Raw genomic sequence first — 13,566 nt, 5'->3', positions numbered from 1 at the left:
ACTGGGAAGGAAATACTTGGAAACTATTCAGATAACCTCTTTTACATCACACCTTCACACACTAATTTTAGCATCCATGAATGACTTTTGTATGCAACAGTTATTACTGTGGTATTTGCCTAATGGTGATTTTTCTATGTCCACTGTTTCTTCTACATTTAATTAGAATTCTGCTGTAAGGAAGAGCTGCCTCTTCTCCCCTGTTTATTCAGTCGTTTATTTATATCAGTATTGACCCATGGATGTCATTTTATTCTGTAGGTTATTATTCATTACTATACTTATTTATTTTGTTGCTCAGATTGTCCTAGATTTGGCCATTGGAAACTCCTTCAACTTGGCTCTTTGGTCCTTTCAACATTGTTTCTTGAGCACTTTCTTACTTATGACACCACTAGATGCTTAGGGCTTATTTGGTAATTTTCCTGCCCCCGGTCTGGAATCAGCCATTCCTCCAAGGAGCTGATTCCTTTTACTGGAGAATGGTATTTAGAAATGAAGATCTGGGTGCTAGGTATACTCATGCTATGGAATGTTATTGCTTCTAGAACCTCTTAACAGAGCTAGAAAATACATATATCTCGACATGCATATATACACATTCTATGTGTACTTCTGTATTAGTCTGTATATGTGTATTAAAAACTATGAGTACATACTGACACTTTCAATTTCAGCCCACCACAGTTTTGTTTTAGCCTCCTCTCTTTGCTTCTTTGAAATTGCTTTCTCCAACAGTGAGAAACCTGGCTCTCATTATTCACAGTGTATTTATTTATTTGCTCAATCATGGTATATACAGAAAGTAGTTTCAGAATTGCTAACCCATACCCCTGTGAAAAACAAATTTCCTGGGACTTCCCTGGTGGTCCAGTGGGTAAGACTCCATGCTCCCAGTGCAGGGGGCCTGGGTTCGACCCCTGGTCGGGGAACTAGATCCTGCACGCATGCTGCAACTAAGAGTCTGCATGCTGCAACAAAGATCCTGCATGCCGCAACTAAGACCCAGCGCAGCCTAAATAAATAAATAAATATTTAAAAAAATATTTTTTCCTAAGTAGGAAATATCTGAGTGTACTTCCTTTTGTCATTAGCCTATAGCATACATTGAAAACACTGTTTTCCAACTTAGGTTAGTTCTTTCATCCTCATTCCCTTCAGTATGGTTATGTTATTCATTTGTAATACAGTTAAGTTCATTTGTTATGTTTACCTTCCATTGGGGTTCCCCCCACACTCTGGTAGGTTTTAATTATTTGTTTTTTTTGGTGTATGAAACATTACCATGATTTTAGATGATACAAAAAGATATACTCAGAAGTGTTATTCCCCCCCTCATCCCTACTAACCTGTTCCCATTTCCTCATTATTTCCACTCTGTTCCTTCCTACCTCCTATAGGTAACCAATCTCATTAGTTCCTGGTTTATTATTGTATTTTTTTGCAGAAGTGAGCAGATACATGTATTTTTATGTCCCCTTCTTGCGTGAAGGATAATATACTATGAATAGAATTTTTAATATATGTGAATAATCATTTATATAATTTTTTTTTCTGTTTCTAAATGTATTAAGAAAGGGCAATGACTAATTTTTTTGTCTCTCATCTTGTTAGATTGTACTTTCCTGGGAAATTTGAGAGTAAATGGTTTATTCTTACTTTTTCTCCCAAAAGCCCTTTTTGGTTTTCTGGAACAAATCAATTTTATAAAACTTTATTGTATTGTCACTTATCAAGGTTAAGGTGTCCTGCTTTCCCTCTTTGAAACCAGTTAGCTCTGTGTGGGAGGAGGACAGAAGGTTGACTCAAGAGTGGTCTGTGTCAGAAGCCAAGATCACCTTGTTCCTTTTGAAGTCTACTCAGTCTTCACTTTACTGGTTTGCCTTTTTTTGGTACCATCACCCATATACTATTAGATTCAAAACCAAGTAGAAATCCTAGAACTAAAGCCAGTTCCACAGTGAAAGAAAAACTATAGACAGTGATCATCCATTATGATATGTCATTATAGATACACAAGAGTGACCAAGTTTCTGTCATTTCTGTGTAAAGGTACAGTGAATAGCCGGGGGAGGGGGCACACAGGCTTTGGAAGTGATAGATGTGAATTTCGAATCTTGGAATCACTACTTGATATTTTTATGACTTTAGACAAGTTACTTAATCACCTTGAGCATACAGTTTTCTCATCTGTAAAATGGGAATAATAATCTTTTACCCCCACAGATTGTTGTGACAGTTAAGGGAAGAAAGGTGCCTAATACATGGTAGACACTTAGTTTCTTTTTTCTATAAATAAATAAATTTATTTCTCTAAATAAATTTATTTCTCTAAATAAATGTTTATATCATTTATTTTGCGTCCTTTAAATAGATTTAAGGAAATAAACTTCTCTTTCTCTTATATTCTACAGCCAGTCCATCAGCAAATTATTTTGTCTCTACCAGGGTTGACCTAGAACCCATGATCAGTTTGTCTTCAGTAACAGTCTTAAAAATAATTATATATCTTCTTAGTAATGTTACCTAAATCATATTTCTCCAGGATTTTTGCTGGTTTGTTTTCTGAAGAACAAAGTTGTGGACTGAATCAAAAGGCTTTTATTGAATTGTGATCTTTTGCTTCCTTTTAATAATTTCTTTGGGGAAAAGAGAATTTACATTAGTTTGACAGAATTTATTCTTTCTCAAAGAAATTGTGATTTTTACTCCGTCAGGATCCTAATGCTTGCAAATCAATTTTTAGATTCTGTTCCAGTGTGCTTTATGTCAATTAAGATGACCATCTTGTAATTTTTATTCAGTGTTGTCCTTTTTCCATTAAAAAAAAGTCACTGTGTTCTAAGGTACTCTAATTGACATTATCATGATGACTGATACTTTAGTCATCATACTTTAGCTTCATTGCCTGTAGTGGCTACATTGTTACTTTTAAGCTTTACTTTCTTAGAAAAGCCAATCTGACATAAGGCTCTGAATAGCTACCAGCTCCTCTTCCCCCAACTCCCATCTCTCACATCTTCTGAGTTAACTTCCGTGCTTGGAGTAGGCACATCAAAATGCTAGCTGTGTGTGACTCTCTTGCCTCACAGTGCTTTCAGCCACATCAATGCAAAGAATGCAGACAATCGGGAGTATTTTCAAATGTGAAAATTTCAACAGAGTGATCTGCAGGGATTCAAGTTGTTGGAGTACCCTTCCCTCTGCAAATCCCACTGAAATGAGAGATGGGGAGGGGAGGGGTGGAGAATGATTTCAAAAAAAGAGGAAGAAATCCGTATTAGTGGTGGAAAATAGGAAGACTACAAGAAGTGGATCAGAAATTATGGAGAATTTCTGGAATACGTAAAGTAGATAAAATTGGACTGATGGAAACTAGACTCAGGAAACCCAACCCACAACAGGTGTAGAGAAGACCTCTGCAGAGGTACATACTGTTCGTCTCAACAAGCTTGGGAAGAACTCCAAGCTTAGTCAGCTGGTGCAAGGGAGCCAAGGCAGGCTATGGGGTAATCATCAGGGTTGTTATAAAACAATATGGAACAGCTGGGCTAGTAAGCCTGTAGTGTAGTGGTTCTCAACTTTGGCTGAATTTAGAATTACTTGGGGAGCTTTTAAAATTCTGATGCCCAGGTCTCAGCCCAGACCAGTTAAATAAGAATAGCAAATCTCAAAGGATGGAACTCCAGGCACAAGTATTTAAAAAACAAAAAACACCCCTGGTGATTCTAGTTTGCAGCCAAGGATTGAGAATTACTACTCGAGAATTACTACTCTAGGGCCTGGCTGTGACTTTTGCTCCCAAGCTAAAGCCAGTAAGGCCCAATTTCTAAAGTAAAGTAGGGATCTGCCTCAGAAGGCTCCGTGTGTTAGGACTTGGACTACAGAATGAGAACATAAGTATCTTTGAGCTTTTAAAACAGATTTGAAGGGGAAAAAAGTGAAAGCAGCTCTGCACAACAGTAAATAAGCAGAAGTGTTTCGCTCCTGAAGTAAAACTTTTTCCTACATCACCAGTGGAAAAAGGTGTCCCCAGCCTTCCTGTGCACATGATGCTCAGCATGTAGTAAATGCTCAATAAATATCTTTGGGATCTTCACCCAGAGATCTGCATGATCAGCCCACTCCTCTTGCGAAAAGGCCTACCATGGAAGTATATCCAATGGCTTAGAAAAACTGTGTCAGGTAACTAAAATCACTTGATCTTTCTGAATCCTTCCTTTTAAAGCATGACCAAACAATACAGAATCATCAGCAAATACCACGAAATGGAAGCACTGAGGTGGACTAAGAAGAAATAGAAGAGAACTTTCAAAATACTAATTAGTATCTTCAGAGATATTTAACAGGATATTAAATTCATGAGTCAGAAAAATCAGCTTCTCTGAAAAAGGAAAAGATAAGAAAGTATCTGGGGGGCTTCCCTGGTGGCGCAGTGGTTGAGAGTCCGCCTGCCGATGCAGGGGACACGGGTTCGTGCCCCGGTCTGGGAAGATCCCACGTGCCGCGGAGCGGCTAGGCCCGTGAGCCATGGCCACTGAGCCTGCACGTCCGGAGCCTGTGCTCCGCAACGGGAGAGGCCACAACAGTGAGATCGGCCCGCGTACCGCAAAAAAAAAAGAAAAAAAGAAAGTATCTGGAAATTAAGAATATGATTATCAAAATTGGAACTCTGAGGAAGGTTTGAAAAGCAAAATGGACAGTCCCAGAATCTTGAATTAGTGATACAAAAGATAGTGAAGAATATCTCAGAACACAGAGGGGGAAAAAAAAAACACCAAAGAGATGAAAAGTGAAAGAAAAATTAGAAGACTGGGATAATCAAGGATAGATGATATGTATCTAACCAAACGTGTAATGGAAGAAGGTTTCCTAGAGAAAGAAGAATTTTTTCTGAAGAATTTACCTCACACACAGTTTTTTTTGTTTTCATTTTTTTTGGCTGCATCGGGTCTTCGTTGCTGTGCCTGGGCTTTCTCTAGTTGCGGCAAGCAGGGACTACTCTTCGTTTTGGTTCGTGGGCTTCTGATTGGGGTGGCTTCTCTTGTTGCAGAGCACGGCTCTAGACACACGGGCTTCAGTAGTTGTGGCATGCAGGCTCAGTAGTTGTGGCTGGCGGGCTGTAGAGCACAGGTTCAGTAGCTGTGGTGCACGGGCTTAGTTGCTTCGTGGCACGTGGGATCTTCCCAGACTAGTGTCCTGCACGTTGGCAGGCAGATTCCTAACCACTACACCACCAGGGAAGCCCCAAGATAGAAGAATCTTAAGGTTGAAAGGGCCAGTTGATGGTGGCACACGGGAGTAAGGAGTGCTTTTTCACCTAGATACATCCTGGTGAGATTTCCCTTTCCTTCCTCCCTCCCTTCCTTCCTATTGAAGTATAATAGACTTAAAATATCATTAGTTTCAGGTATACAACATAATGATTCAGTATTTTTATACATTAACAAAATGATCACCATGATAAGTCTAGTTACCATCTGTCACCTTACAAAGTTATTACAGTATTACTGACAATATTCCCTATGCTGTACATTACATCCCCTGACATTTATTTTCTAACAAAATTTGTACCTCTTTATCTCCCTCACCTATTTCACTCATCCCTCTACTCCTCTCTCATCCTCCTGTTTGTTTCTGTATCTAACTCTGTTTCTGTTTTATTTGTTCATTTGTTTTTTTAGATTTACATGTAAGTGAAATCATGGGGTGTTTGTCTTTGTCTGACTTATTTCACTTAGCATAAATACCCTCTAAGTCCATCTGTGTTTTTGCAAGTGGCAAGATTTCATTCTTTTTTTTATGGCTGAGTAATATTCCATTGTATATATATCTGGTGAAATTTCTTAATTCCATAACTTAAAAGAAAATTTTGAACTCTTCCAGGGAGAAATAAGCTATGTGCAAAAGAATGAGAATCAGAATGACATCAGACTTCTTATTTGTGACACTAAATATTAAAAGACAGTGCTTTGAGCATTGTCTGTAACTGAATATTTTAAAGCTAAATTTCTATCCTCAGCCAAGTTATCACTTAACTATGAGAACAAAATTAACTTTGGAGTATGCAGACTTGTGCCCTTTTTGAAAAAAATACTATAGGATATTCTAAAACGTCACAAAAAATAAAGCCAAGAAGTGAAGACTTAAGGCATAAGAAACATTAGCATAAAGTAATTTCCATAACATGACAGCTGAATTTGGATCTCTGAAATGGTAGAACTATAATGTTAAAATAATAATTGTTTAACAGTATGGAGCTACGGTAATTAACAAAATGAGGTGCAAATGGGAAATGAAGAGGGGAAGCAAATGGTCTAAGAAGGTTTTCTTATTCAAGGAGATATTATGCTGATTAGTCCACATTGATAAATATGTATATGTGTGTATGTATGTGTGTGTGTATATATATACACATATATGTGTGTGTGTGTGTATATATATACACACATACTGTTGAATGATTTGTTTAAAATTTAACGTTAGGTACCAGTAAGAATAGGATGTAGAACTTCCAAGCGACTGTGCATGGAGTGGGGAAGTAAAGGAACGAGGAAAGGTTGATAAATTTAGTAAAAGTAATAAAGGAAGAATAACAAAACATTATGTGGGAAATCAAAAATAAGATTGTAGGAATAAAATCAATCATGTCAGTGATTATAAAAAATATGAATGAGATAAAGTCACCTATTAAAGGCAGAAATTCTTATAAGGTTAACACAGTGATGACAACAAAATCTAGCTATGTGTTCTTTATAAATAAAACACCAAAAACCAAAATGGTCCAAAATTGAAAATAGAGGAAAGATTTCATGTATGACCATGTTGAAATCTGATAGAGCTATGAGGGTTTTTTGGGTTTTGTTTGTTTTTCACATGCTTTTGAAGTATTTATGAATGTCCTGGCAAATTTTGTCCAGTAAGAGAGAGCAGATTCTTGAAACCATTTTATTATATATTTTCACAAAATAATGTAGTATGGTACTTGGGTCTAAAATGGATAGTGTTTATTCTTTCATATATTTTGGATTTATATAGCTCCTTCTAAAAAGGTATCTTCAAGTCTTCGGGTAGAGTAAAATCTTAGTAGAAAATAATCTTTTTGTTATTAAGAAATTAAGCCAGTGGACCATTGATTTTGGAATAGTATTAAAAAACAAAACTCCATATCAGTAAAGAAGTTAAATAGCTCTTGGCATTTATTAAAAATAGGAGTACTAACATATTCAAAAGGGAAAATTCCTATAAATGAGTGAAAATGACTACCATTTTCCTTAATGCCCTGTTTTCAGATTAATCATTAAATAAATATTTACTTTCTGGCCCTGAACTGTGTGTTGTACACACAGTTGTACACACTGTGAGGTACAAAATAAGATATTGCCTTTGCCTACTTTGAATTTTATTCATACTTTGACAGCTCTCTCTCTGGAGCGATCAAGTGGTTTCTTATACCAAGTTCTAAAACATGTTTAATCTGGTATAATTTACCACTAATTGCAGGAAAATAATCATAGCTAACATTCATTGAGTTCATCTCTGTCTATCCACACATAACACAGTATTTTCACATAGTAGCCACCCTGACATTAAATAAATGCATGCCAGATATTGGGCTAAAAGCTTTAATTCAATACCTAATTTAATACTCTCAACAATTAGGAGTTAGCTGACATTATTTCCCCTGTTCTATAGATGAAGAAACTGAGCTTCAGATAATTGAAATGACCTTGCCCAAAGCCACAGTTGTTAAGTGACAAAATGGGACTGGAGTCCAGTCTGGTGTAAAGAGGAGAGTGGTGAGGATTTGTATTGGTATAGAATTTATTGCTGTGTGCATGCTTCCTGTTTAGACTAAGGCATATAACCATTTGCATAAATGTTATTCTGTTCAAGTAGCCAGGTTCCACACCTGCCCTCAGCATCTGTCCCCTCAGTGCCATGAGCAATCTTCCAGTGGTATTTGTTCATCACAGTACAAAATGGTACAGAGGACAGGAGGCAGTTTGGGGGAAATTTGACCACCATGACTGAGGGGAAGAGTTTCTCTTCTAATCAGTGATTAATATGCCTCTCCTGATTTTAGAAATCCATCTCTGGATTTGCCTTTTTCAGGGGGTCATTAAGATCCCACTGTCTCTTGGATGCTTTGCTCTGTTAGGCAGGAAATGCAGGCAGAGAGAAACTCCCTTGGCATGAATTAGGCAGCAGAGAAAACCCTTGCCGAGTGGGAGTAACCTGTCACAACCTGGTTTTCTCTGGCTAAATGACCAGTCTTGTCTAGTCGTAATGCCATTACAACATTCCCATTCAGATCCCCATGACCTAGTAATTGTTTTGGGAATGAGTGCAAAGCTATCAGACACCAACTACTATAATTAGAAAAGGGAAAAACAGACACTTACCAGAGCTAACGTCTTTAGGCTGGAGCGTTTACAGCACTTTTTTTGGGGGGTTATGGAGCCTCTTTCTCAGTTTTGCTTCCTAAAATACAAACTATACAGTTTTCGGGTTCTTGCATTCCAGTTTTTTTCCTTACTGCAGTGCACTCTTTCCTTTTCCCCCCTATTTTAATCGGAGTACAAATTGCTGTCAGCACATCGAGTTCATGTGCCAGCCACTTTCAGAACAGGGTGTTCTGTGCTCTTCAAAACAAAATTGCTCTAGGGCAGTAAGAGAACAATAAGTCAGAGCTCCAGTTTAAGTGATGTTTTGCAGCAGACTGGGCTCACTTGATGTGGTTACACTCGGATTGCGCAGCAAGGCTCGGTAATTTGGTTCGGTTTGACTTCGTGGGGTTTGGAGGACCTCCCCCCTTTAAGTTACGTAGACTTTAAGTCAAGAGAAAATGTTGTCCCTTTTTAACTTGTGTATTTCTTTCTCTTCCCAAAAAAACCCTAAGTAGAAGCATCCTGTATGTACTTTTATTCTCTTTGGGCACGTCATAGATCATTTACTTCCCGTAAATCATGCTGGTTGGAATTAGCAACAGACCTCCTGAGCCCTAGAGGCCAAGCTCCCAGTGAGTCATGATGGTTATTATTAAATATTTATTAAATGAGTTTTTGCACTAAGCGATACAAGGTCAAAAGCAACCACAGGTCTTCCACAGCCAGAGCTGCCATGGTTTTCTTTGGTAACAATTATTGAGACAATTAAAAAAAAAAATTGGATCTATAGGAGTCAGGTATGTCTGCATCTGTCACCATGATGGAGGTCCCTGCTGCGGCATTCGGCTCCAAGGTGGGGAGGAGTTCTTGTCAGCTGTCATAGAACTTGTCACACCAGTGTTCCAATTTTAGAAACCAGTTAATCTAGCGAGAGTGTTTGCTACTTGTAGATGTAAAGAATCAATGGACTATACTCCCTGAGGCTGTGATACCTCCTCTTGCTCTGACATTCCAGATAATGTCAGTATTAAAAGGTTTTATATATACACGTAAAGACTGCTGCGTGTGTGCACGCACGCATGCGTATCAGTTTATCAATTTAAGATTCTATGGTACTGTAGGTAGTGCTTATTCAGGTTCAACTTCAAAGAGATTTAATAGAAAAAAAAGATTGGTCCCTATATAAGGTAGTAAGTATTTATAAGAGTTATTGCAAATGTTTCCCTATTAGGTGGCCAAAAACATTGGTTCTACCATATATTGTTTCTCTTAGAGAGACCGGCTGCAGTGAACATTTTTTTTTTGCTTTCTTAATTATGCCTTCATTATACTTTGACTTGAACTTTTTTTTTTTGCTTGCTTGCTTGACTTATCTTTCCCAACATGTTTATTAGTAGCCAGTCTTTTCTTTCCCTAATATGAAGGGTTATCACATGTAAAGAGAACTTCTGAAATTATTTATATAATTTTAATATCAAGTATATGCATCAAGCTGAAAAACCAGCCTAGGAAACTGACACACAGGCAGGAATCCTTCACAGAGTCTCTGGATTTCCTGTTTTGAAAACACATTCAAACTTGATCAACCAAAAACCACAACGAATGTACTGATAGTTTCCTCCCCCACTAAATGTACTCTCCATCAGGGAGGAAACACTTCTAACAATACACCTCACTCAAAAAGATCTGTCAACTAAGTTGTGAGCTACTAGGATAATAAATCTCAATGCTTGAGATATTCTATAATATGTGGGCCGAAACTCACTTTGCTTAGCAAATCTTTTCTCATGAAAAGTATCATCACATTAGTCTAAATTAAATTTCTTGGGCAGATTTAAAGATATTTAAGAACACAAATTTTCAAACTCTCAAATTCTTTAGAGACACCAGCTTTTACTCCAGTAAAAAATATCTTAAGCCTAGGATTCCTTGCAGAACCTCTCTAGTGTGTATGTATTTGAAAATAATAAAGTTGAATTTATTTTGAAACTATTTCCAATTCAAAAGAACTTTCACTGTGCTGCAAGCTAAGCTGTATTTTATCTAGAACATTCCAAAAGTGAGTTAATAGAAAGTCATGTGCATTTATGAGTATGGGACATAGAACAAAATTTCTGTATGCCAGCTCCACCCTGAGAGCCAGTCTAGCTCTTGCCCCTGTTTAGAAGGTCTGACTCGAGAGTCAGGCCTTCTCTAGTTTGGCCCAAGCGTCTTCGACTCCACCCTATGTCTGCAACGGGAACAAATCGGGATGGTATTAATCCTAGTGACTTAGAAAACGGTAGAGAACTTCAAAGCATAAATGTCCATGTGACATTTCTGCCCCTAGTGTCTATGCCACTGCTGTTTACTCTTCAGGGTTTCTCTCATTTCCTAGGCCTGGGCTAAAGGTAACCTGATGAAATGATTAACTACAGGAATTAGCTTTGAAGCTGGTTTCTGGTCTACATTGAGAGTTATATTACTGGGCCATAGAATCGTAGAATTTTAGAGCTTCAAAGGACCTTTGAGATCAAGTAGTTCAAAAGTAGAGTAAGTTGGAATTGAATTTGGAAAACAATTGTCTCCTGGAACGAATGTAACAGAACAAGTGATTTTTATCTCTAAAGCAAGTTATTGATCTAAAATAGATCAACCAGTCTCAGAAAAGAAGCATTTTAGGAATTCCTTACATTTGAATCAAGGCCATTATATTGCAGAAGTAGGAACAAAAAATTTTCTTATGAAAGACAAATTATTACATTGCTTGTCAACTGTTGTGCTGTCATACAAGCCATCCATTTTTCTGACTGAATGAAAGACCTAAGTGGAAAGGAATGAATATCCGTAATATTAAACATAGTTGGAAAGTTTCAAAGAATTTATCCCAGAAGAAAAAGTCTAACTAACCAAGAGAAAAATATATATCTGTATGTGTTTTCCTATTTTATATGAACATAAAAGCCCCTTATCTAATGTGAAATTACCCTGGGAATGAGCTGAGTTTGAGTGCAATGAGGAAGTAGACCCTGAGAAATTGACCTCTTCACTTAACATTTCAGAGGAGGGGGTTGAGTAATTTGATTTGTCGAGTTATAGGAGACTATTGATTCCTTCACATTTTACATTTTTTACTGCACTAAGGGATTACAGATATGTTAGTTATTGATGATGTTGCCTTTGGCCTTTTCATTTTTATTCAGACATATTTGTGAATGAGATTAAAACTCTTAGGGAAAAAAAAAAGAGCTTCTATATTCAGTTAACCCTTTAATATCACTGGGGAAATAGCCATTCGGTTGTTTTTCAACCCAAGCATCCGAAGCCAAGATGCAGTTATAAATGTTTAAGCCTTTGTATACTTGATATTAAGTTTGTGGCATTTTGATAATTACCTATTAAATAATCTAGTATTTCTTGTTTTGTGTTATAGGTGAGGAAACCTCTGTCATATAGTAGGTTTAAGTTAAACCTGTGTTTCCACTTTATTATCCTCTAAGCTATCTTACTGATGTAGTTATCAGTAATTATGTTTAAACTTAAAACAGAAAGAAATATGATTGCTCTTAAATTTCCAGACTGGGCAGACTAAGCTTCAACAAGACATACCACGTATGTCTCTAGATGAAATGAGGAAGGGGAACTACTCATTTATCAGGTCCCTGAATTAGTCACGAAGAGCAGCTCTGTTGACTGTCCTTCTCCTCTCCCTCAGTCCACCTGGAAGGCCGCTGTGGTGGAAGGATGTTTGATTGCAGAGATGTGGGGTTCATAGTTGGCGAAGGAGAAGACCACGACATTCCAATCGGAATTGACAAAGCTCTGGAGAAAATGCAGCGTGAGGAACAATGTATTTTGTATCTTGGACCACGGTAAGCAGCATACCAGTTCAGTACACAGTGAAGTTATCTAAAGAACAGGGATACACTTGCTTTTTCAATCAACCTTATGCTATTTTCAGTGAAGTTAAGGCCAACAGTGGAAACAATTAATTAAATCAGGCTACAGTTAGTCACAGAGTGAGTTAATGGGCCTTATAATATTACAGACATTTGTAAGCCTATTCACTTGATTCATGTGTGTTCAGGGTAGGACTGACAGGCAAGTTTTGCTTTTCTGTTTGTTTTGCCTGCCATATTGCCAAGACGGGAAGCTGTTGGCTCTTCTCACGTGATTCTCCTGCCCCTTCTCTCCTTTTCTCTAAATTAGGCAGGAGGCAGTAAAACGTGGGGGTTAGAAGTTGAAGAAGCATTTGGATGATTTATTACCACTTGAATTTGTGCCACCTGTTCTTATACAGACTCCCTGAAAAAAGAGTGTTCTTCCTGGATCTAAAGGCAGCGGAGATGACTCATTTTTGCCTAAATTTTTCCCATCATAAGGATATCCATTAGCACTACCAAGCTTAGAACTATCAGACACTAACTGTCTCTCTGGTGAAAACATGTTTGGTATTATTTTTAGATCTAAAATTATACCATGAATCCAACCCTTCTATCTTGAGAAATGGACCCTTGAGAGAAACCAGGGTGTTTTGATTCTGTTTGTGTGAAAGTGCATCTGCTTATCTCATGTCTCATCCCTCTCTGGATCCTTGGATTTCAGTCAGTAGGATTTTGAGTTATTGAGAATCTTGATGACCTGCACTTACCAATAGGTAATATTGTGCCTTTTGTACAGTTGGTTGCCTTTGTGTAGCCTCGGTCATAATCCAGTGGCATATTTACCTTTGCCCTAACACTTGAGCCATAATCGTATTTCTTAAGTGATGTTTTAGTCATGCCACTACCCACTTGAAAATCCTTGCAAAATGCTCTACACCTCGAACCCTTTAGAGCTTTCACTGAGGCACCTTTTATTTAATACCTTCTTTTTCTCGGTCTTATTCCTTTTTCAACTAGTATATTCCCACCTTAGTGTGTTTTATTTACATTTACTATGTATTTGTAGTTCACTTAGGTGAATCTGTTTCTATAAGGAACTTTTTAATTCAGGTGGTACATAGAGAGGCTATCTCTTCCATATCCAAGTAATATCTAACTATTTTTAATCCAGCATTCCAAAGTTACAGTAGTTCTAAACTCATATAAACAGAGTGGTATTTATGTCCATGTGTTTTCAGATCTAAGTTCCTTGAAGATGAGTTCTCTATACATTGTGAGCATATAATATGAATTGGTTCATTACATTTTAACCT

The 13,566-nt window shown here is 37.4% G+C and overlaps 1 protein-coding gene across 14 annotated transcripts in view; it reads left to right on the top strand.

Moving 5' to 3' along the window:
* The window catches only part of FKBP5 (FKBP prolyl isomerase 5), a 102,931-nt gene that overhangs the window by 70,897 nt on the left and 18,468 nt on the right, over positions 1-13,566 (top strand). For all 14 annotated transcript variants that reach the window (XM_030870974.3, XM_030870964.3, XM_060307737.2 and 11 more), the window contains one exon: positions 12,085-12,241. In XM_030870974.3, coding sequence (XP_030726834.1) covers positions 12,085-12,241 — 157 coding nt within the window. The remainder of the gene's footprint in view (positions 1-12,084; positions 12,242-13,566) is intronic.

The sequence above is a fragment of the Globicephala melas genome, chromosome 11 (assembly GCF_963455315.2).
Source record: "Globicephala melas chromosome 11, mGloMel1.2, whole genome shotgun sequence".
Lineage (NCBI taxonomy): Eukaryota > Metazoa > Chordata > Mammalia > Artiodactyla > Delphinidae > Globicephala > Globicephala melas.
This window is presented reverse-complemented; position numbering and strand designations above follow the sequence as displayed.